The sequence below is a fragment of the Cryptomeria japonica genome, chromosome 9 (assembly GCF_030272615.1).
Source record: "Cryptomeria japonica chromosome 9, Sugi_1.0, whole genome shotgun sequence".
NCBI lineage: Eukaryota > Viridiplantae > Streptophyta > Pinopsida > Cupressales > Cupressaceae > Cryptomeria > Cryptomeria japonica.
The window spans coordinates 301650814-301676325 of record NC_081413.1 but is presented as its reverse complement, the minus strand read 5'-3'; the positions used below and the strand labels follow the sequence as shown (position 1 = coordinate 301676325).

The following is a 25512-nucleotide window of genomic DNA, read 5'->3' as shown; positions in this document are numbered from 1 at the left end:
TGCCACCTCAATTTGCTTGTAGACTTGGTAGATCATCATGAAGGAATGTTGAGCGATATCTCTTGATACTTAGCATTAGTCACTTGTTCAATGTGGTGAAGATGATGAAGGTGTGTTTCCAAATTATATCATGTTATTCAAGTTGATCTTCTATCTTTGATTAACTCTTTTGAAACTATCCTCAATGCTGAAAGCCATGAAGGTGCAAGGTGCATATGTTGACTTCCTCTTAGTCTTGAATTTTGATATTGCCTTGGAATGAGCCCTTGATGTCACAACTGCCTCTTCACTCCTTTGGGATTTTTTCTTTGTGATTAACTTCATGCAGTTGATTCTTTCATCCACATACTTGCATGTGTAGATCATGCTCTTGTATAAGTGAATCCTTCTTGTGTAGTCACCTTCCTTGATACCCTTGTGCTTGCTGATGAAGTTTTCCCCTTGAAGTTGCATGATGGTGTAGGTCTTGCAATCTCTTCTCTCTTATTCCTTCAAGGTGTTGCTTTGCAATTTGCATCATCATCCTTTCAAATCTGCAAAACAAAACAAATATGTTATCAAACACACATGATATATAACCTTTTCACACCCTCTTAATTTGATATGATTTCCGATTTTTTATGTGTTGCAGGTCTGATAAGTGCATTTTTAGGGGAGATCGCTCCAATTGAGGAGCAAAGGAAGTGAACTTAGGAAGTTCGCTCCAAATTCAGGGCAATGGAAGTGCATTTAAGTGAACTTTTCTCTGATTTGGGAGCAAAGGAAATGGCCTAAAGAGAAGATCGTTCCAATTTAGGAGCAAAGGAAATCACCTTATACTTAGTCAAATTTCAGGTTGCTGATTGAGGATTGACTTCATTACTCAAACCAGGACATCATATGGTGACTAGAGGGAATTTCATATGGCTTAGAAGGCTTGGAAAGGTAGTTCACTCCAAATTGGGAGCAATGGAAGTCTTATCCAGCAAGTTCACTCCAATTCTCAAGCAAAGGAAATCGCTCTAAATTAAGAGCAAAGGAAGTCTCTCTAATAGACATCGCTCAAATTTGAGAGCAAAGGAAGTCTCTCTAAGAGGAAGTTGCTCAAATTCAGAGGCAAAGGAAATGCATCCAAGAGGAGATTGCTCTAAATCATGAGCAATGGAAGCAATCAAATGAACTTCGCTCTTGCTTGAGAGCAATGGAAGTCACTTAGAGATCGCTCAAATTTCAATGCAAAGGAAGTGACTTCTCATGAAGATCGCTCTTATTAGGAGGCAATGGAAGTGACTTCTCATGAAGATCGCTCTTATTGGGAGGCAATGGAAATGATTCAAAAGGGGATCGCTCAAATTCAAGAGCAAAGGAAATCATTCAAAAGGAGATTGCTCAAATTTGAGATCAGAGGAAATGCCTCCTAGGAGGACATCGCTCAAATTTAGGAGCAAAGGAAGTGCCTTGGGAGGACATCACTCTGATTTAGGAGCGAAGGAAGTGGCCTTAAGAGGACATCGCTCAAATTTTGGAGCAATGGAAATCATTTCAAACTTAGCCAAATTTTCCTTCGCTCTCTCCATTCCATCAACTTAGACCTCAAGTTCTTTAGCCATCCATGCATGAAAATATGTCAAATTAACCTCAAGAAGGGCTTTAAAATCAACTTCACTCCTATTCAAGAGCAAAGGAAGAATAATTCACTCCCAAAGGGAGGCAATGGAAATGTTTTTCGCTCTGAACCTTGGGCAATGGAAGTGTATTAAACCTGGCATCTCCAGCTTGTTATCACCAACTTATCCATTGATTTGATCTCTTTACTAGTTTATGCCCTTCAAACGGACTCCTTGCAACTTTTGAATGGCAAAGGAAGTGCCATGGGGATTTTGAGGAGGCAATGAAAGTCATCTTAAATTGCTATCTCCAACTTGCTCTCAGCCTTCCAATCACCAAGAATCCTCAAAGTATTTCTTCCATTCAGATTCTGCTTTCATTTGTATTGTCCTGATCAAGCCTCTATCTTTGATTTGCTTCCTTGTATGACTTGAAACTTGACTCTTTCAGATTGTTGTTATTCCTTTCCTCGTCATTCAGCTTCATCCAACAATCATTCTTCATGTATTACCCTTCTCATGATGTCTCAAAATCTGGAACTACTGATGTTGATGAAGAAATCCACTCAGATTTGTATGTAATTAGTTTGTTTCTCCTTCAAAAGGTTATTTCCTTTCAATCTTTTAACATTAACACCGTCCTCCTTCATTCATTACTTGTCTTGCATCTGATTTGAGCCTTCCTCTGTTGGTACTCACTTGGATTGCTTTGAAAAGTCTACTTTCTGATGGAAAATCACCTTACTCCTACTACAATTCGTCTCATCTCTGCCTTAAATTTGCTTGAATAACCTCTAATGTTACCCTGGCTATGCTGGAAAGTGGAAACTGCTTGAGAATCAATCTGAAAACTGCCTCTGTTGCTGATCAAAATAGCTTAGTGACTGCTGCTCCTGATGTTCTCTCTGCTTGGCTGATGAAATTTGCTCCTAACCGCTGCTGATCTACTCCTGAATTTCAGTTGCACTCAATGAATTTGAATGTTGAAATGATTATATTGGTGCCATTCCTTATATGTGCTCTTCCACTTCCTAAAGTTTTAGTGGAGCCCAAATATGCCACAGGTGTAAGAAGGGAAGGGAAAGGTGTAATAGTAAAGAGGATATTGTGGCAAAGAAGATGGAGGAATATGGTAAGGAGATGCCACGGAGGTGATAAGGTGGAAGGGATGTGGGATAGAGTGATGTGGATGCTCTTCCTTTTGTCTAAAATGCCTTTTAAAAAAAACTTTCTTCTTTCATTCCAAAGTTTTGGTGGGGCTCATGCAATGTCAAAGGCAATAGCAATGCCTTAAAAAAAACATTTTAAATTCCCAAGCCAGAAGTTAGTGGGCCCCAGCAAAGGAGTCCTTAAAAAACTTATTTAATTCTCCATTTTGAGTTTAAAGTGGGGCCCAGCATGTGAGAGGAATGTGAGGTGGAAGGAATGTGAGAGAAGTGGTAAGGGAAGTAGCTATGTGGGGAAAGAAGAGGAATGGGAAGGAGAGGGTAGGGAAGTAGAGTGGGATGTAGGGAAATGAGGGAGTAAAGTGAGTGCTGCGGTGGGGTAAGGTAGATTAGGATGTGGGAGGTATAAGGGGTAGTAAAAAGGGTAAGGGGGTGTGAAATGGAGGGTAGATGATGTAGGTGTAGGTGAAAGTGAAGGCATGTGTAGGTGAAGGTATAGGTAGGTGTAAATGTAGGTGAAGGGTAGTGGATGAGTATACTAGGATGGGAAGAGGGTTAGGTAGGTAAAGGATATGGGGTGAAATGGAAGGCAATGAGGATGGAAGGGAAGATGGAAGGGAAGCGATCGGGCTTGGGCATCCACTGGTAGTGCTGGGAGAAGTGGAAGTGATTATGCCTTGGCTAGGCAAAAGGAAGTGTTGAACCTTGCTTCGTCTTAAAGCGAGAGACTTGATCAATCCCTGAGCAACTACAAACAAAAGGTTAATAGCAAAGACTCGACAACAACGAACAACTAAGCTAAGACATCTAACCTAGAAAGTGAAAAAAAAGTGGGGGTCCCCATTTGCAATGGGGCGATGTGTGAATACGTCACAACAGGTTCCTTACATGAGAAACACAACTTTCTCCTCCTTAGTTCATTTCTACTTACATCCATTTGCCTTGTCTTTGTTGTAGGCATCCTTGGAGGTGTTGTATTTCTTTGGAAAGGTCTTTTGGACTGCATAGGTGGTATCGTCCTCTTACAATTGAAACTGTCCCTTGCCACAGAATCTTCTAAGTTAAGAGCCGTTGTGATGGCCTCTTGGAAAGTTGTAGGGTTTAGGGCCTTGAGTAACCCATTGAGGGGCTCCGCTAATCCTTCAACAAAGAGCACTATGAGTCTCCTATCTATCACATCAAGCACCATTACAGCAAGTTTTTGGAACTCAACTACGTAATCCTCCACCTTGCCTTCCTATTTCAATCATGCTAGATTTTTGAAATGAACTTTTGGGTCTGTCCTATCAAATCTTTCAACCAATCTTTGACTAAATTCTTCCATGGTGGAAATTGAGTCATGCCCTTGAGTCACTAATCCATGGTACCACCATTCATGAGCTACTCCTTCCAAATGTAGGGTAGCGACTTGATAGCCTCTTCCTCCATCATCGGGTTCAATGAATATGTGTCTAGTGTTTGTAACCATGAACTTGTTGGTGTACTACTTGTCCCATCAAAATTGGGAATTGTGATCTTCCCTAAACGAAGTTGGATATCCTTCCTTTCATCATACCCTTTCCTCTTATGTTTGCCTTTTGATTTTAGTCCACAATATTCAGTGTAGGCCATATTGTTCTTGACTGCTTCACTCAAGGCATTATATTCGACTACGAGGTAGGTGGTCCATTTCATTGGTCTGATCCGGTTAACTTTCACCAACTTCTTCATTTGTCAAGAATTTAGCCCTGAATGATATGGTATTAGTTGAGACTCTTTCTCCATCAACAACAGACTTCCATTCATTAGAATTGCTTCCCTCACTCCTATTGTTTGCAAGCTCATCACCCTTTTGATTCTAGTTGAGTCCTCTAAACAACTGGGCCACTTATTTTAATATCTTAGATAAGCTAACATGAAGCTCTTCAAACCTCCTAAAGAAAGCCCTTGCCTCATCATCACCTATGTCACCCATATTTGTAACTTTTCTTTTATCCCTCTACAAGTACCTCTACTCTCTTTTGCTCGTCAATCAAAGCCCACGAATGGCAAAATTTAGGCTTTGATACCACTGAAAGATGTTGCTTATGCAAAAAGTTTTGAAAAAAAAAAAATTCTAATATTTTATTTGAAGAAATGAAATTGCATAATATTAGAAATAAGCACACATCTCAAAGGAAATAGTGAATTGGCTTTCAATTCATTATCAAAATGTATTGGTTGCCACAACAATCACCATGTTGAGAATGGATGTCTCAAGCTTATTGGTTGAAATCTTGGACAAATGGCACTTGATCTCTAAATGTGCAGTTCAGTGTGAATAACCTTTGTGTTATTGATAGTGTAGTTGATAACCTTCGTTTTATATATACCCACTTGAAGTAGCACTGTGCGGAGCAGCGATTTCGTTGTAACATCTGATTTTGGTATGACTCTCCAAGTAGCCAACCGAAGTCTCATGGTCTAGGCGTGTTGATGCGTATTTTGTACACGACCAAACACAAAATAAAATACCGAAGTATCTTATCCTCTCTTGAACAAAGTTCCCGACTGCTGAAGATCTCGTTGAAGGATAAATCGGAGTAACTCCAAGGTTCTGTTATGTAGGATCTCTACGTGTAGATAAGCTCTTCGCGGTATGATGTGATTTTGCTGGAATCACAAGGGGAGTTACACTTGACGACCTAAACGTCTTATTTGTTGGAATCACATGTCCTATTAACTAACTGGAAGACAAACAAATGACAAAAGATGCAGGGTTCAGGACGTCTACTCTACTACCTAGAATGCGAGAAGATGGATGAACGACTAGGTGGAGTCCTACTAGGCTGGGTCTCACCATCAAGTTGAACAATTCAACACCAACTCAGTGCGATCTTCTGGGGGATGCTTCAAATATATTCAAATCGGACACCATCAGATACTGATCATCATTCAAGTTAATGCATGAACAATAGACGTGTGACGACTTGAGATTAAGCTCATTTTATGCCAGTTGACCACGCAGGGCACACTTACAATCAATAAGAAGCTAGTGGTATGGATTAGACAGATTCCACACAAGTGCATTCAACGACTTCTTTCATTCAATTTAATAACATGAAATCAAATATGAGAAGTATAGAGACCATGCAAATTGTTGAATCGACCCATAGATTTCACCATTTCTTCAATGAAGTTTTACAAGTCTTTTACAACAACATCTTGGCAACAATCTTTGCCTTCTCTTTCTATTCTACTTTAATTGCTATTCTATCAACTGACTATTCACTATTTTTAACTATTCACCTTCTAACTACTGACTAACTATTAGCCTTTACAAATGAGGAGCCAGGGCTTATATAGCGCCCTCTATACAATTCAATGGCTCAGATCAATTTGAGATTAATGGCCGAGATTTTACAATGAAAACCCTAATTAGGGTTTGTTACAGCAAACTCAATTCTAGCCAATGAAATAATTGCATTATTTGGACACATGTCTTCTCTGGAATATTCGACCAATGGAGAACCGGGGTAGGTAAATTTTGATCAAATTTTGGTTTGATCTTCACAAGGCCAAAAGGTCAAATTTGCTTGAAACCTAGCCAGGGACAGGACCCATCCAGAATTTTGCTCTGGACCCTTTGGAAGGGTCAGGAGCAAAATTCCAATTTTAGCTTAAAATATGCATCTTTGATGGTCAAGAGTCTATCCAAGGCAATCCAAATGGTATCTCTCACCCTTGTTTAGGCCTGACTTCACTCAAATCTTGAGGAAAAAGGTGGTTTTAGGGTTTTTCGCTCTAGACCCTTTGGAAGGGTCAGGAGCAAATGTTTTGTTTGTAGCTCACTTCTCCATCATTTCAACTTCAAATCACTTCACAAGGCAAGGAAACGCTTCTCTTCTCTCATCCAACTCCAGTTTGACTTAATTTTGCAAGGAGAAAAAGGTGATTGAAGAATTTTCACCCTGGACCCTTTGGAAGGGTCAGGAGCGAATTTCTTCCTTCAACCCAAAATCATCATTTCTGGAGACAACAATCAACTCAAGGGCAATCTTAAGGGCATCTTTCACCTTGGCCTAGGCATGGTTTAGCATAAATTTGAAAGGAATATGTAAATTTTAGGATTTTCGCTCTGGACCCTTTGGAAGGGTCAGGAGCGAAAATCTTGTTTTAGGGTTATTTCCTCATCCTTTCAACTTCAAATCACCTCCAAGACTTAGAACACCTTTCCTCACTCCTCTCCAGGGTATAAAAACCAAAAACTTGACTTGATTTGCAAGGAAAAAAGGGTGATCCTAGGAATTTCGCTATGGACCCTTTGGAAGGGTCAGGAGCGAAATTCTCATTTGACTTCAAAATTTGCATTCTTGGCGACCAAAATCCACTCTAAGGCAATCCAAATGACTTCTCGCACCCATGTCCAAGTTTAACTTTGCTCAAATTTTGGAAGAAAAGATGGTTTTTAGGATTTTCGCTCTGGACACTTTGGAAGGGTCAGGAGCGAAAATCACTTTTAGGCTCAATTCCTTCATCTTTCATGGTTTCTAGCAACTTAAAGTCACTCTCAGGAGCAACTTCTCCTTGATTTTACCTTATCCTACACTTGATCTAGCAAAAAATTGATAGCAAAGAGAGGTTTTGAGAAAATTCACTCTGGACCTTTTGGAAGGGTCAGGAGCGAAATTCTCATTCTTGACCAAAAATCATCATTTTTTCAACTTGAAACTTCTTTGCAAGGTAGAATTTCATCTTTCATTGCCCTAGGAACAAGGTTTCATGTCCAAGAAAGGTCAAAAAGTAGGCTTATAAGGAATTTTGCTCTGGACCCTTTGGAAGGGTCAGGAGCGAAATTTCCTTTCCTAGCTAAAATCCTTCATTTTCATAACTTCCAAGCATCCCCAAGGATTCCAACATGTCAATTCTCTCCTTCAACATGCCTTGGTCATCGAGATTTGGCCAAACAAGGAAAGAAATGCCTCTTAGAGAGATTTTCGCTCTGGACCCTTTGGAAGGGTCAGGAGCGAAAATCTTGACTTGGGCTAGATTCTTCATTTTTTCAATTCAAAACATCTTCAAGAGGCATAGACAAGCTATCTCCCTTCCATTCAATTCATAAAAGACCAAGAACTTGACCTTCTTCAATGCAAAAATAAGAGTTTTTTAGGAATTTCGCTCTAGACCCTTTGGAAGGGTCAGGAGCGAAATTTCCTTTTTGGTCCAAAATCCTTCATTTTTCAATGCTTTCAAACATTTCAAAGGCAACAAGAATGTCCAACCTTCCTTCCAAGATACCCTGCAAATCAAAATTTAGTCAAACTTAGGAGGAAATGAGTTTCAAACATTTCAAAGGCAACAAGAATGTCCAACCTTCCTTCCAAGATACCCTGCAAATCAAAATTTAGTCAAACTTAGGAGGAAATGAGTTTCAAACATTTCAAAGGCAACAAGAATGTCCAACCTTCCTTCCAAGATACCCTGCAAATCAAAATTTAGTCAAACTTAGGAGGAAATGAGCTTTAAGAAGATTTTTGCTCTGGACCCTTTGGAAGGGTCAAGAGCGAAAATCTCATTCTAGGCTAGATTACTCACTTTTCAAACTTCAAACCTCTTCAAGAAGCAAACTTAGATCATTTTCCTCCTGAGGAAGAAGGTTTCAAGGTCAAACAAGGTAGCAAATGAAGTTTATGATGAATTTCGCTCTGGACCCTTTGGAAGGGTCAGGAGCGAAATCCCTATTCTTGGCCAAGATCCTGACTTCATTTTCACATTTCTTCATTCAAACAAGCGCTTTTGCCTTCATTCAACCCTGGGAATGCGTTAGTTCTAGGTTTTGGTCAAAGTAGAATGTCTTATGGAGAATTTCGCTCTGGACCCTTTGGAAGGGTCAGGAGCAAAATTCGCTTTGGACCCTTTGGAAGGGTCAGGAGCGAAATTTGACATTTTGGATTCTCCGTCAAGATCATTTTATGGAATATAACATTTAAGTATAAGTTTCTTATACTTTAAGTTATATTCCATATATACTTTCAGGATGTTTGAGAGTGGTTTCGGACCTCCATGAGTTATAATTCAAAATCTAGTTTCTGGAGGATTCTTCAGTTTTCCAGACAGTCAAATTTCAAGATCAGGACATTCCAGACTTAGCCAAATTTCAAGGCATTTGAAGATCAGGATGACATTCCAAACTTCATCACTCACCAACTCAACCTAGCTCAGACCTTCAAGAATGATACCCACTCACAAAGCAAAACACAATTAGCAACAAGAGCAAAACCAGGCCCTAAGGAAGACTCTCAAAGAAATCCTAACCCGGAGCACCTGCTGACTCCCCTAGCTCAAGCAAAGCCTACCATCCTATTGATCCCCTGGCGACACTCAAAATGCAAAGGCTAACAGACAAACCCTAAACACCTAGAAAGCAAACCCCAAAAAGCAAAAAAAGTAGGGGTCCCCATTTGCAATGGGGCGATGTGTGAATACGTCACAACAAGGCGATAAGCGGTTGTCAGGGAGACTTCGCTAAAGTCTTGGCGACATCAAGGATTTCGCTATAACATTTGTTTTCGATATGTCTCCCACAGCAGTCACCCGAAGTCATATGCTACACCGATGAGCCCGAGTTCGATATAGTCTTGGTGAAGACAAAGGAATGGTTCTTCCCGCCACCCTGCGGGGATTTTCCAGTAGTCTCAAGTGTAGTGCAGGATAAGGCCAAAGGCGAGGGGATGGTTCTTCCCGCCACCCCACATGGTGAATAGCGGTACAAGGGTGGTACTGCGGGCTAAGAGGGAAGCAAGAAGGTTTGCCCTCCCCGCCACCCCACAAGTAGTCTGAGGGTTCCCGAGGAGCTTTGCGGGATAAATAGAGGAGCAATGAAATGCTCATCTCGCCATCCCGCAACAATGCCAAAGTGACTTCAGTGGAAAGTCAACTCGAAAGCGACAGAGGTGGGGACCACGGCCGAGTGTGAAGAGACTTGTTGAGCTGTGTGTACTGTGTAGTCGATTGGTGGAAACTAGAACAACTCAGAGAAAGCTGAAGGGATGGAGATAACATGGCGTGTTATTGACAATCTGAGGAAGTTAGACAATTAGTAACTGAATCAAACCGTATTTCGAAAAAGACATATAAACATCTGGAAAAACAGTTGGTGAGTGAGAGATCGTGTGTGAATGATTTCTATCATTGTGCAAAGGGGATTGAGGCATCATTTTTTGGTAATTCTGTAAGCGGAATTGAAAAGCCGATTGTGAATGTAATCTTTTGTAGTGTTGTTGCCTCAACAAAGACCAGATCAGAAATCTATAACTTGTATGTAAACTGATTTTACCATAATACAAGAGATTGCTTTGGTGTGTGGGTTTTTCACCCATAAGGGTTTCTCCACGTGAAATCTGGTGTACAGTTCTGTGTTGGAGTTTTTCATGTTGTTTTGTCTGTCTTGTATTGTGTATCTTAGTTGCTGTAATTTGAATTAAAAACTCTTATGCTTCACTTCTCTAAGAAATTAACATTAGGAAGACATTTTCCACACTCTGCTTTCCTTACACACCAATGAGGTATTTGATCAAAACAGAAAGCATAGAGCTCTTCAAGCCCAATACAACATAGCTATTGAGGATAAGAAGGAATTGTTAACCTACCATTCCCTAATGCAGTTATGGTTAGTCTATGGGTTGGCACAATATCTGATTTGAGCTTGCAAGCATCAATGTCACTGGGAGTGACCTGTATCAGGTTTTAATGGTATTGCTTGGCCTTTGTCTACGAGGGCTCTCCCTTAATAGTATTAATTTGTAACCTTATTCTCTCATATCATTAATCCAATTCTCTTTCCTCTAAGATCGTATCTAGCTTATCGTGGCTCCCAAATTGCAATGACTGGGCACAAAGTGTGAACAAACTGCTATGGAATCCTCGACTCAGGCTTTGCCCTGTTGAAAGACAAAGGCAAAGACTGGATGTCACTCCCCAATTGCAGCATTGTAACCTTTCTATGATCTGTGATTCAGGCACCTAGGAGAGCGTTGCAACACTGACTGTGACTCCCCTGGAAACTAACCCAGCAAACACTATTCCTCCTTCACAATTAGAGCTGAAAAGGAAAAACAAACAAAACATAAGCTTTTGAAGATGGTATTGATCTGCTTAATAATCTAGCGGACAAGCTTAGGATGATCGTCCTACCTGCCTAGGCGGTGAGGTTTGTGTCTCTCCTACTCTTCGCCCACAGAGGCTATTCCAATTGATCAAACATACCATAGCATTTGAACAACTCCCTTTAAATAGACGTTTTGTGCCAGTTTAAGGAGACCGTTGACCTCAAAACGGCCACAATAGCAAAAATAAAATATTATTTATATTAATCTAACTAAAATAGCAAGGTCGGCCCAACAAGTCCGATAATGAGATATTTATAATAATTCCATTTATTAAAATCACTTATTAATATTATTAAACACAAATTTCAAAAGGGTCAACTGTTAGCAAACATTGTTGGGAAGGCTGATTGGCCTCATCACATTATTCTTATTTTATTACGGTAGGGGATGTCACGCTCAGTCATTAAACAAGAACAATCTCTCCTACTTTCACCTCCGAAGTAGAGGAGTGTGCTAAATAGTTGCCCTTCGAGATCATGGATCTTAATGTTTTGTAATTCAAAATTCAAAGGGAGGCATTTTCACTATTTACAAACCTCTCAAAAAGTTAAAAAGGGTGTGTTGACCCATTAAGGTTCTAACTAAAATACAACCAATGCAAGTTAGAAATACAACTTAATATATGCAAATTACACCTACAAGGTACATATAACCCAATGGTATAACCAAAAAAAGACAATGCAAGGGTGTCAAAATGGTGGGTTTTACACTCCTGCCATTCCCCCCAAAGCACAATCTAGGGAACCAAAGGAATGTTGTGTTTAGAATCCAAACCTTCTGAAAGAAAAGAGACCTAAACATCCCCCTAATGACTGTATCTTACAGCCCAAGCAACTCCCATAATTTGGAAAACTTATCATTTGTTTTCTTAAATATCAAATAGAGGATTCGCTTTTCTTCTCCAATTTCTTTGTCCTTGAATTTTGCAAGTGTACACAGAACTTCAATCATGACAATATTTGGGCATGTTATTTCCAACTTTGGCTCTTCCAAGATGTATTCATATTTGTCTATCTCCCTTAGTTTCTTCAAGGACAATAGTAACCCACTTAGGACAATGAACACCATGTCACCCCAAAACCCTGAAATACTAAAATCTAAAATATGTCTAAATCTAAATCTGAAGAGGTCCTCTCGAACTGTTTTGCTAGAGATGTAAAACCTCTTGCAAACATTCCACTAGAATATTTATAAGATAATGTACAAGAATATAAAATGTTAATAACTTAAAATATTATATATACCTGTTGTGACGTTTTCACACATCGCCCCATTTAAAATGGGGACCCCCTCTTTTCGCTTTTGTTTTGCCTGTTCTTCTCTCTGCTTTTAGGGTTTTGAATGAGTGAGTTGTCTGTCTGGGCTAGGGCTAAACCTTAGGGGTTTCTTTTGGATGTTTCTCAAGCTGAGTCCAGTCAAATTTTGAAAGTTATTAAGCATCCTTCCGAGGATTGATTATTGAAGTAAGATAAGTCTGTCAGGAAGTTAGATATGTCTCAGGTTAGGTCTAGTTAGGGTTTTTTTTTTTGAGGGAAAATTCAAATTTTGTTAAGTGTTAGCATTTTGAAGATGAAATTGTATATTCTTGCCTAGGTAAATTTTGATCAAATTTCGGAGGCAAGATGATGCCTGAAACAGAGAAAGTACTCCTGTCCTTCACTGGAGGTCCAGGGCGTATTTCATTCCAAGTACAATTTCTTGTTTTGTGAGGGCTTGCTAACTGATTCCGGGCCTTGAAGATGACCTAACTCTGCCTTGTGAAATGATTGGGGACCTAAATTTTGAATGGATTAGCCAGAAAGGACAAAAGTGCTCCCGTCCCTCTCCAAGGGACCAGAGCACAAATGATATTTTATGCATATTTGTCACTGACTTTTCTATTTTGTTTTGTGCAGGGTCTTCCGGAATGATAATTGGACATGACTTGATACTTTTGAAGATTTTGAAGGCATGAAAATGGTGAATTTTGAAGGTTGAAGGAAAAAGTGGTCCCGTCCCTCTCCAAGGGACCAAGGCAAAGTGCTCCCGTCCCTCACTGAAGGACAAGGGCGAAAAGACTTATTTGAGCCATTCCTGGCCTTGTTTGGTTAAATTGAGACATCAAGGGCATGGTGGAGGACGAAATGAACATGATAAAGCATCCAGACTTGATTGAAAACAATGAAATGATGAAGTTTTTGCCTAGAAGGTAAAAAGTGCTCCCGTCCCTCACTGAAGGACCAAAGCACTTTTCTTTATATGCAGAATTTTAGACCTTTATTGGACATTAACTTCTATTCATAGCATGAAGTAAGATGAAATCTTCCCCAGCAAAGAAATTTCGAGGTGAAAAGTGAGACAATTTGGCTTAGAACGCAAAAAGTGCTCCCGTCCCTCACTGAAGGACCGTGCCACTTTTTTCAAATTTGCAATATCTTTGCAAGGTTAAGGTGATTTTATGATTTGAAGAGGTTAAGGGAGGCATGTTTTGTCCATTGAATATAATTTAAGCGGTTCACAAAGGAGTAAATCAACCCAAATGACAAAAAGTGCTCCCGTCCCTCACTGAAGGACCGTGCCACTTTTTCAAGTTTCTCTTCATTGTTCGATATTTTATGATAAAACTTGACTTGGATGGGAAAGACGAATGATGTTTTATGCCTTGGACGCAATTGAGAGGTTTAAAGAGCAAAAAGTATGCCAAAATGACAAAAAGTGCTCCCGTCCCTCACCAAGGGACCAAGACAAAGTGCTCCCGTCCCTCACTGAAGGACCATCCCACTTTTCTAAAAATACAAATTTCTTGCAAAGGCAAGGCAAGTTGCGTGATTGAAATGAATGAGAGAAGGCAAGATTCATCCATTGAAGATAATTTCGAAGGCTAGCAAAGGACAGATAAGCTTGTAATTGCAAAAGTGCTCCCGTCCCTCACTAAAGGACCATGCCACTTTTTCGAAGTCCTCCCGTCCCTCACTGAAGGACCATGCCACTTAATATGTTATCTTCCCTTTCTCACCAATTTTGGACAAATTGAGACCAAGGCGCAAGTTTGAAAAAGTGTTTAAAATGCCTTGAAGTTGAATTGAGATGCGAGAGTTGCAAATTTTGACGACAACTGGCAAAAGTGCTCCCGTCCCTCACTGAAGGACCGTGCCACTTTTTCCAAATATGACCTTTTACCTTGCATTTTGAAATAATATTTTTATTACCAAGGCTCAAGATGGTGTGAAATGTGATATTCTACGCCTTGAGGGTAAATTGAAGATTAATATGATCAAGAATTCATGCAATGGACTCAAAAGTGCTCCCGTCCCTCACTGAAGGACCATCCCACTTTTTTATGAAAACAACTAATTCCCTCCGAGATTATGCTAAGGCAACGTTGTATGAGATGGGAAGAATCTTCTAATGCATGGTGAACGAAGGTTTGACTCCAAACAATTGAGAATCCTAGCCTAAAAATGAAAAAGTGCTCCTGTCCCTCTCCAAGGGACCAGAGGGCTTAAAATGTGCATTCTTTATTTTGCAATATCCCAACGATTAACATCCTCCAAATCGTATGAAATGCCAAAATCATCAACTTCGAAATATTTGAAAAAAAAAAAAAAATTAAATTAAATTGGCATTTAATAAAGGCGCATGGCATTTAATAAATTAATTTTTAGCCTCAAAAAATCGAATTTCTATTATAAAGGCATTTAAAATTAATTTTTATTAAATTAAAATTGAAAATGGAGTGCTTGAGGTATTATTTTTATCCATTTTATTAGGTCGGCCTCATGGGTAAGTGGAAGGTGAGTGCTCTATATATTGGAGGTGTTGTTTCACAATTCAAATCATTCACTCATTACTTCAAGTGCGATTTGGAGAAGCAAGGAAGGAAGTGCGAAAGCTAGCCTATTTGGAGCGAATTATCTTAAGTGTTGAAGACTAAAGGTGGTGGAATTGATGCTTGAGAAGATTAAAGGAGGCGCATTTTGCTAAAGGAAGGACTTTGATCTATATTTCGCCTAGCCAAAATTCACCCTATTTTTGCATCATTTTTTAGAATTAATTCTCAAGTGGAGGTATGGCGAGATCATCCTAGTCCCAATGTTCAGATTTTGAATTTTGAACTTCAAGTTTTTGAAAATTACATGGTTAATTAGGAAATGATAACTCAAGATTTATCATGAAGTTTCCTAATTAAAATCTTAAATCTTCCTTTTGAATCCTAATTTCTACACTTCAAGATATATTATTAATTGTGAAATGTTGTGTAGGTATCAAGATGGCGACTCCCAAGCTCGAAAGATCTACAAGTCGGAAGGCTCTCCTCAAGGAAAATCAAGCCAAATCAAGGACGGTCTCCTCCAAGAAGATCAAGCAAGGATAAGGGCGACCTCCTCCAGTCTAGCATCGACAAGGATGGCTTTCTTTGATCAAACATCAACAAGGGCGACCTCTTCCAATCCAGCATTCCAAGGCGAGGTACATCAATCATCCTGCAAATCAAGGACACAAGAAGTCAGAGCAAAGGGTTCGTTGAAGAAGCAGATAGTTCCAAATGAATTAATTAAAGCTAGCTTCTCAACAACATCAAGTTGAATATCTACCAAGTTACAAGTGTCAGACGAGGTGGCATCCTAGTCATCACTTCTCCAGTCGGATTGGTCCACCTCAGCATGTCCAGATTCAATGTACCTAACTCATGGAAGGTTGCACAAACTTCGACGTACCTACCCCGGCTATCCATTGGTAGAATTTTCCAGAGAGGACATGTGTCCAAGCAATACAATTATTTCATTGGTCAAGCATTAAATGTTATGTAATGGTTGTAACAAACCCTAATTAGGGTTTTCATTATTGAATCTTGGCCATTGATCTCAAATTGATCTTAGCCATCGAATTGTATTGTGGGCACTATATAAGCCCCGACTTTTCATTTGTAAAAATAGTTAGAAAATAGTTGGAAGCAGTTAGAAGACAGATAGAGAGTAGTTAGAAGGTGATTAGCTAGTTGATAGAATAGCAATTAGAGTAGAGTAGAGAGAGAAGGCAAAGATTGTTGCCAAGATGTTGTTGTAAGAGACTTGTAACTTCATTGAAGAAATGGTGAAATTTATGGGTCGATTCGACAATTTGCATGGTCTTTATACTTCTCATATTTGATTTCATGTTATTAGATGAGTGGAAGAAATGTGCTTGATTGATGGTGGAATTCGTATATCCATACTACTAGCAGTTTGTTGATTGCAGACTTGCCTTGCGTAGTCAACTGGAATCGTTCAGCTTAAGCCTAACTTCAATTATCACTTCTTCATTGATATGCATCAACCTGATGGTGTCTATGCCTGCAGTGATGATTTGAACATCATAAAGCTTTCCTTCGAAGATCGCACTAACCTTGTGGAGATGGTCCTGGGATGTCAAAACAAGACTTAGTTAGAATTTCATCAAAGATCATTCATTGCTCCTACATTCTTAGTATTAGAATTAGATCCTTTCCTCACCCTCCTCTTTTTTCCTTTTTTTTCAAATCAAAGCTAGTAAGATCCTGTGTTCTAGCAATATTCAAAGCAGATCAGACATTCAATCATCAAATGTAAGTCCCCTTGTGATTCTAGCAAATCACATCATACCACAGAGAGCTTATCCACACGTAGAGATCCTACATACAAGAACCTTGAAGTCATCCCGATTGATCCTTTTCGCGACATCTTCAGCATTCGGAGGCTTTATTCAAGAGAGGATAAGGTACCCTTGGGTATTTTATTCTGTGTTTGATAGTGTACAAAATACACATCAACAATACCCTACAATGGCTTTACTAAAATTTTCATTGTTGAGATTTGTTGACACCTCATTAATCTCCAAAATTTAGTGTTGATACAAGTTGACTTAAGATGCATTATCAAAAAATGAGTTATAGGTCACTACCTTCCATAGGTGTCTCCCTCATAATGACTCCTGTAATGTTGGTGAAATGTGAATGAGATCAAGAGGAAAACTACCCTTTCCCTCCAAGGAGAGATGAGAGTTTCACTACGGATTTCCCTTCAAACACTTTTCACCTAATTACATTGGAAGAGGAGAGGAGAATTCACTAGATTCAACCTTCAAAGATGAAGATTGAATTCTGAATGAAATGGGAATGATAAGTTGATCTCCTCTTCCTTATTTGAAATGGAAAGGCATTGATTGAATTATGTACTGCAAAAGTGACATAGAAGTGATTATAACTTGAGATCGGAGTATGGGATGAAGCTGTGCACCTGGATCTGACAGTAATATGTCGAGACAAAGTCACCCTACGAATTTGAGGAAAATTTGCCCGGACCGTGGCGGGAACGTACACGGTCCTCCAAAAAATCCGCGAAACGAAAAGGGTTTTCCCGCCTTTGCAAATGGAGCCCGAATCCGAAAGTACAGTTGCGCACCTACAACCTACACACAGAAAAAAGAGGGAAATGGGTTGGGATTGGGGGTTTGCATTTAGGTCAAACCCCAGTTTTGGAATTAACCACATAATGAAAGAAAGTACTTGCAAGTAGATGTAAATGAAAGACTGAATTGTAAATCACCTCAAGGGAGGTTGTGGTAGCAATGTTGATAGAAATGTTTGTGTGGAATTGAATGTTGGAATCATTCTCCTCTTCAATGGTTGAATCCTTGACTTGAATGCAACACCCAGCCTTGAAGGGAGATTTGAGAATGCTCAATGTTGGAAAAGAATGCTTGAATGCTCTTGAATGCTTGATCTCATGTAAACTTCCCACTCATCCAACTTATGCAAATGAGAGGACAAATGCCCCTTAAATACATGTTAGTGGATTTGATTTTCGTCACAAGTCAACATCGGGGGATTTTCCCGCCCAATGCACAACCCACAATGCATGCTCTAGGAAGGTCCTAACCCAAAATAGGGCAGGGATAGGGGCGCCACGCCCCTGTCCTACCCCTTTCTCTAGGGCAGAGTGCGGACAGGGTGGTGCGGAGGCCAAGAAAGAAGCTAATTCCGATGGTTGAGCAATCTCTGGTCTCCGATCAAGCTAGAGGATTCGATCTCGCGTGCGTGAGGACCCTAATGCAATCGAAAATTGCTAGGGTCACAATTTTATGACACTACAACCCCTAATTGTCCTCTAGATGAGCACCATGTCACCCCAAAACCCTGAAATACTAAAATCCTAAAATATGTCCAAATCTAAATCTGAAGAGTTCCTCTAGAATTGTTCTAGAGGAGATGTAAAACCTCTTGCAAACATTCTACTAAAATATTTATAAGATAATGTACAAGAATATAAAATGTTAATATATAAAATATATTCTTATACTATAATATTTATCTCATAACTATGCCCCACTAGATCCCACAAGAACCAAGTTGACCATAAGGAAATTATATTTTTATGGATATGAACCATAAATATAGGCTAGATGTTCTAGAGTAAAGAGAACTACACAAAAGGAAGACAAGTTGCACACAAGGCCTTAAAGATTCAAGAATAGCAAATTCACCAACAATGTACACCAAGTTTTAGGCATTCCCTACTATAGTACTAGGGTTTCTACTATGCATCTTGACTTTATTATATTAAATACTTCATTACCATCCCTTTAACTGGGGCATCTTTGCTTTCCCCTAGGTTTTTCTAAATTCATCCTCTATTTTCCTTCACTTTTCTCATCCAAGGTTAGTACCTCTAAGCCACCACATGAGCCAACCCTATAATATTTTCATAATTAACCCCAATGTTAAACCTAGGTCAAATGACATCTATTAGCCAAGTTTATAGCTTCCTAGCAAACATAAAAGGGAGCCCTCTCTCCCTCAACAATGTCGACAAGCTCAAAATAATGTTCAACATCAACCAAAACAGCAATGTTGTTTTAGACCTTTAGTCTTTGAAGAATATCATCTAGAAATCTTATTTCATGCGTTGAATTGGCACCCATGAGGTATGACCCCAAAAACCTCCAGAACTGATATTTTTATGGATATGAACCATAAATATAGGCTAGATGTTCTAGAGTAAAGAGAATTGCACAAAAGGAAGACAAATTGCACACAAGGCCTTGAAGATTCAAGAATAGCAAATTAACCAACAATGTACACCAAGTCTTAGGCGTCCCCTACTATAGTACTAGGGTTTCCACTATGCAACTTGACTTTAAATATAACCACCTCTCCACAAGTGCTTAAACCAAGTGGAAGGTTAATGCACCAACAACTCAACCCAAGTTAGTATCCATCTGCCCTACTCCTCTATTTACACAAATTTGATTATACTAAATACTTTATTACATTGCATTACTTGTTATCTTGCATGACTCAATGGGAATTTTGTCATCCCTTTAATTGGGACATCTTTGCTTTCACCTATGTTTTTCTAAATTCATCCTCTATTTTCCTTGACTTTTCTCATCCAAGGTTAGCACATCTAAGCCACCACGTGAGCCAAACCCATAATATTTTTATAAATAACTCCAACATTAAACCTAGGTCAAATGGCATCTCAACCAAGTTTATAACTTCCTAACAACCATAAAAGAGAGCCCTCTCTCCCTCAACAACATTGACATGCTCAAAATAATGCTCAACATCAACCAAAACAGCAATTTCTTTTTAGACCTTTAGTATTTGAAGAATATCATCTAGAAATCTTATTTCATGCATTGAATTGGCACCCATGAGGTATGACCCCAAAAACATTGTCACATTCATATAGTCAAGCCTATTTCCCCATGTAGCAATAAAGATCAACTTTTGATTACTCTACCTTCATTATAACGAAGCCTAGAGATTTAAAATTCAGATCAAACATGTCAAATGCAAGTCATGTAAGTAAATTGGATAAGTCATCAAACTATTCAAGACCTTCCCCATCCATTGTTAGCAATGCTTAAACTTCACCAACCATTGTTGATCACGTTCAAAATATATAAAATCCATCAAAAAAAGCTTAATTATTCACAGCATCATCATTTCAAACCACCAAAAACATCATCAAAGTTATTAATGCCACTTAATGAGAAGCTCTCCACTAGGGCATGCTTCAAATTCCACACCAAGGAACTCTCATCCCACCACTACATTTCCCAAAAGAAATATCCAACATTGGAGGCACCATTCAGCCATCCATTATATAAAAGAATGTAGAGCTTAAACATTTCAATGTTCAACATATAAACAAATTTCATTTCGAAGATTCAAATTTCCATGCACCCCAAAAGTGGGGGCATCTCAACCTTCCTCAACAAGGACTAACCAAGACCTCGCTCACCACTAAAGACACGCCAACTAGAACAATGAATTTAGGACATCATCAATAAAACATGGGCTCATTTCGAATGCTTGTGAGCTATGATATACCTTTAAACTGCTCACTTAGATCTACCAAGCTATGATATACCTTTAAACTGCTCTCACTTAGATCTACCATGTAATCCTCCATATGGTTATCATACAAACCTCCTTCCATCACATTTTTGCTAATTTGATCATTTAAAGTTTACTTTCATTATCCTCTTAGAATATTTCAAAACTTATTTTCCTATACCCCTCTTGGATTGTCCTTTACATTATTGCCTTTATCACTCTTGGGTTTATTTTTCACATTATCTCTTTTGTCCCAATTTTGTCTTAAAATTTTATTTCGAATGCTTGTGAGCTATGATATACCTTTAAACTGCTCACTTAGATCTACCAAGCTATGATATACCTTTAAACTGCTTTCACTTAGATCTACCATGTATCCTCCATATGGTTATCATACAAACCTCCTTCCATCACATTTTTGCTAATTTGATCATTTAAAGTTTACTTTCATTATCCTCTTAGAATATTTCAAAACTTATTTTCCTATACCCCTCTTGGATTGTCCTTTACATTATTGCCTTTATCACTCTTGGGTTTATTTTTCACATTATCTCTTTTGTCCCAATTTTGTCTTAAAATTTTAATACTACCACTTCCCTTGTTTTCCTTATTTTTCTTGCCTTGTCATGGATTGCTAAACTCTTAATGCCAATACTAATCCTACTAATATCATCTTGCCTTTCTCTCCCATCCATTCCATGAACACCCTCTCGTATCGAGCTTGCCATGATATTAACCCCCCTTTTCATCCACACATGTTTAGTCATTTTGCCTCCAATTAATACATCACTCCTTAGTCATTTCTAGATTTTCCCATCTTTTGATCAATTATACATACATCATCGTCTCACCCCCTTTCTTTCACAAGACCTATTCCCTTTTCCTCTTTTAAGCACACTTAAGTCCAAGTCAAACTTATACTCTTTGTGAGGTACAAGTCTAGGAGTATCTACACTTCTAGATTTTAGGTCCACCTCTCTTAGATAGATGAAAGCCCTCTTTATGTTGTCATCTTACATACCCGTCAATGCCATCCCAAATCCATGTGGAAGAGGACAGTAACAAAAGAAAAGAGAAGAAAAGACATAAAAAACCAATATATCAAAAGCCAAATCACACATTCAAAAGGAATGATTGCATTCATATATTAGTACATCTTCTACTCTAGTTCAAAACTCAAACTCCATAGTTGACGTCATTAAGAGCCAAAGGTCAATTGGAGTATGATGCACTAGTAGACTAGGCTAGGAAACCTTCTACATGCTTCATACATGCCACCTTCCTTCTCATGCAAGTACCCAATCCTTATTGTGACTGTTAGCTTTTATGGGTCCCAAGAAATGGAATAAAGGTCATGATAAAGTAGGAAACCTTACTCAAGTGGCTTGCATTTATTATTGAATGGGAAAGTTATAACGTATTTGTGACTTACAGAATAAGTTGACTTTTAGACAGCTAAATGATGTTATTATATCACTAACTAACTCTTATATTACCTCAGCATTTAAAAACAGCATGGGGCATATAGGTAATGCTGGAAGAATGAATGCACAAAAAGTGAACGATACATACTTCAATGGATGTGGTTTGAATATAAGGAGGTTACAAGGTAGTTGTTGATTACATTGCAAGTTACCTGTAACCAGCTAAATGATGTTATTACATCATTAACATACAATACATAACATAAATAACCCAACATTAGGTCTAGCTGTAACATTAAATTATATCTAACAAGATACAACGATAAGTTCATTTCACCAGCACAAATACCTTTGCATTGCCAACTCAAGCATTCAATAGATCTCATCCCTAGCACACCATTGCTAAATAGGCCACTATATAAGGAATTAGTCCTAGAAAATGATGAAATCAAGCAGGAAACTCGGGAGTTAATACGAAAAGAACATATTCAACCAAGTGCCTCACCTTGTGGAGGTTCCATTGTACTAGCTAGAAAAAAAGGATGGGTCATGGCAACTCTACATCAACAAACAATCATTCTCTAAACAAGATCACTGTCAAGAATAAGTACTTGATCCATTTTATTGATGCTCTCTTCGAACCCAAGGGGGGAAAAAAAAATTCACAAAAATAAATCTAATATTAGAATATCATCAAGGTTCTCTTGAACTAGCTAATGTGTGGAAGATTGCCCTCAAATCCAATGAGGTTCAACTGGCCAATGGTGTGCTTTGGTCTAACAAATGCACCTACCACTTTTATGCAAAGGATGACAGAGGCATCTCACTGATCATTGTGTAGTCATCTTCTTAGAATGACAACCTCATATTCAATAATACATGGGAAGAGCACCTTCAACACGTTTAACAATTTCTTTCAAGACTATGCTAACATAAGCTCAATGCCAATATGGAGAACTACTCTTTTGAAATGAAGAGAACCTAGTACCTTCACTACATCATTGACAAAGATGGTGTATCGTAAAATAAATGAAGATTTAGATTATTAAAGACTAGTTGACCCTAAAAACTCTTAAACAACTTAGGAGCTTCTTGAGTCTAGCCAATTTCTAGTGAAGGTTTGTGCTTATATTTTCTCACATTGTATGGCCTCTAAACCAAGCGATGAAAAGGGGAAACAAAGCAAAGTTCGTATGTACAAAGGCACGACAATAGTCATTCACAAAATTGCAAAAGAGGATAAGTTTAACACTAGTTCTTGTTCTTCTTCACCTACAACTTTTTGAGATCGCAATAGAAGCTTTAGAGCATAAATTAGGAGTGGTTCACTTGACATGGACATCATGATGCCTACAATGGTTTTAACTCTTCTAACACAAAAGTATCCAAATATGACCAAGAGCTTTATGCTACTGCCCATGCCTACAAACAATGGAAGCATTATGTATTAGGAAAGGAGACCATCATCCACAAAAATACAAGCCCAATTCAAGCATGTTTCCCGTACTCCACAATGAATAATGCATTAATATTTACATATATCCTTTATAAACTAAACGAAAGGTGACTAGCAACAGAGGAAATTGGAATCTGAATAAATTAAACAAAAACAGTGAAGATTAAAAACTGATTAAATTAAACACACAGAGAAGAATGTAATCTGAATACATTAGAGAAAAAGAGAGAAAATTGAAATGTGAATAGGTTGTTTCAAAAGGCTGTGGAATAATGGTATAGTGGTGCAATCATAGAGAGAGTGGTCAAAGTTCAAATCACCACACAGGAATAAGGCGAAAACTTGGCAAACAAATGAGCTTGTAGTAGGGCTCGTTCCTCCCACTATGTCTAGCAGCTTTCTAAGTTGTCCTTACAAAAATGCATACACATATATCATGCATAACACATTTGAGCGAATTAAACGATGTGAGAAGATCGTAAGGCAGTTTCTTCAAATTATGCAAGATTCTTTTTGTCTTCTCAGGAAGAAGCTTCTTTATTTATAGCAATATTATTCATCCTAACTTATTCCAGACCAGCTCCCACTTTACTTTCGAGACCTTAAGTCTCGGCTATGTTGTGCTTGTTTACTCTTGGACCTCACACCCACCTTGATGGCTGTTCTTGGCGTGCTTACACCAACAGGGTAGCTTATTAAATAAAATATAACAGAAAAAATGATCAACGAATAGAAATGAAAAAATGCACCTATAGAAGAAAAGATTCAAATCAACTAGGCGAGTGCAAACAGCACTTGCATGATTGGTATGATATCCAAGAAATAAGGGCAACCATTATTTTGTATTAAGATCGGCATAATAATAAAAATTAAAAATTGTAATGCTGAAGAAAAACAAGGCACACCCAGAAACACAAAGGTGCAATATTTGGAAGGGTGGAGCAGTTGAGTAAACTAGTTGTTTGGAATCCTAGTTGAATAGTGGATTTTAAAAAAGTGAGAGATGGGTTTTGAGGAAGTCAGAACAGTTATTCATGAAATATGGCTCAATGAAGCTGGACTTAAAATTAAACAATTGAATTTGAATAACTTATATTATAAAAGATAAATATTACCAGTGAAAGTTAATATTAGAACCCCTGTTTAGAAAATGGATCGATAAAACATGGATCAATGTAAATTAACTAAAAACTGAGCAGCTAAATCTCATAAAATCTACGCATAAATTTGATGCACTGTAAAAGAACACCACATATTTTTATCCTTGTAAGTGAAAATTGAGTATTACCAGTGAATGGCTTGCGCTTGACCCCTGGGTTGAGCTGATTACACCAACGAAGGCGGCATGACTTTCCAGAGCGGCCAGGAATGCCCCTCGCTATGAGACTCCAATTACGAGCTCCAAATTTCTCCACCAGCCTGCTCAGAACGGCATCCTCCTCCGGCGACCAGGGCCCCTTTATGCGTTCATCTCCCTTGCCATTGCTACTCCCACTTTTCATTCTTCTTCAACACTCTCCCCAACTGCCACCCGCAACCTACTACTGCTTAAACTCCCCTCTTTTCACAGCTGCTCTCCCACAAGCGTCGTGCAAATGAGGAACTTGCTTGGATTTTGGCACAGGTGTGTGGAAAGAAGGCGGGACAGGACAACTGCAATGCAGAGGAAAGGCCACCTGAAATTAAAACAGCAAAGAAAAGAGAAGGAAGGCGCTTCGCTGTTAGCTCAACTGACGTCGTCGTTATGTTTGTCGTTAACAATCCCCGGGAAGCCCTTGGCCGTTAAAACTTGCAACTTCTCTCTCTTATAAAATTCCTACCTATTTTTAATTGCAAATATCCCCAACAATTTTTTAATTATCGTTTCCAATTTTAGTCCCAACTTTTCAACCAAACCCACATATCATCTAGTCTCAATTTCCCAATTTTGGAAGGTTCGAATGGGTAGTTGAGGGAGGTTCATTATTTTTATTATAGGGAAGGATCTAGTGGTCACTACTTATCTTAAATTCGGGTATTTTAAATTTTTAAATAGTGTGTCAGATTTGGACAATTTTTTGGACCTTTTCGTATATGACTTAAGAACTTCAAGCTATTGTTTTAGCTTCTTGGTAGTTATGGCTTACATGGAAGTATTTGTTATGTGCACAAAGAGCTCATTTAGAAGTGATGTTTAATACATATTCATAGACACCCCAATAATTGTACACTACAACCACTAGAAAAAAAATGTACAATTGATATAATACATATTCCTCTAAAAAATGTTATGACATACACACAAGTATTTGTTATGTGCACAAAGGGATCATTTAGACGTGATGTTTGAAACCTATTCATAAATGCCCCAATAATTTCAACCACCAAAAAAAGAATAGAACTGATCTAATATATATTCCTCTAATGAATGTTTC

At 38.5% G+C, this 25512-nt stretch overlaps 1 protein-coding gene across 1 annotated transcript; it reads right to left on the bottom strand.

Moving 5' to 3' along the window:
* Positions 1–527: 527 nt before the first annotated feature.
* On the bottom strand, positions 528–24885 carry LOC131858378 (transcription factor MYB25-like). The gene is made up of 3 exons (XM_059211607.1): positions 24387–24885; positions 21715–21854; positions 528–533 (listed from the first exon to the last, which is right to left on the bottom strand). Exons 1-3 carry the CDS (start codon positions 24598–24600, stop codon positions 528–530), a joined length of 360 nt encoding a protein of 119 aa, XP_059067590.1. The 5' UTR covers positions 24601–24885.
* Between the last annotated feature and the right edge of the window lie 627 nt (positions 24886–25512).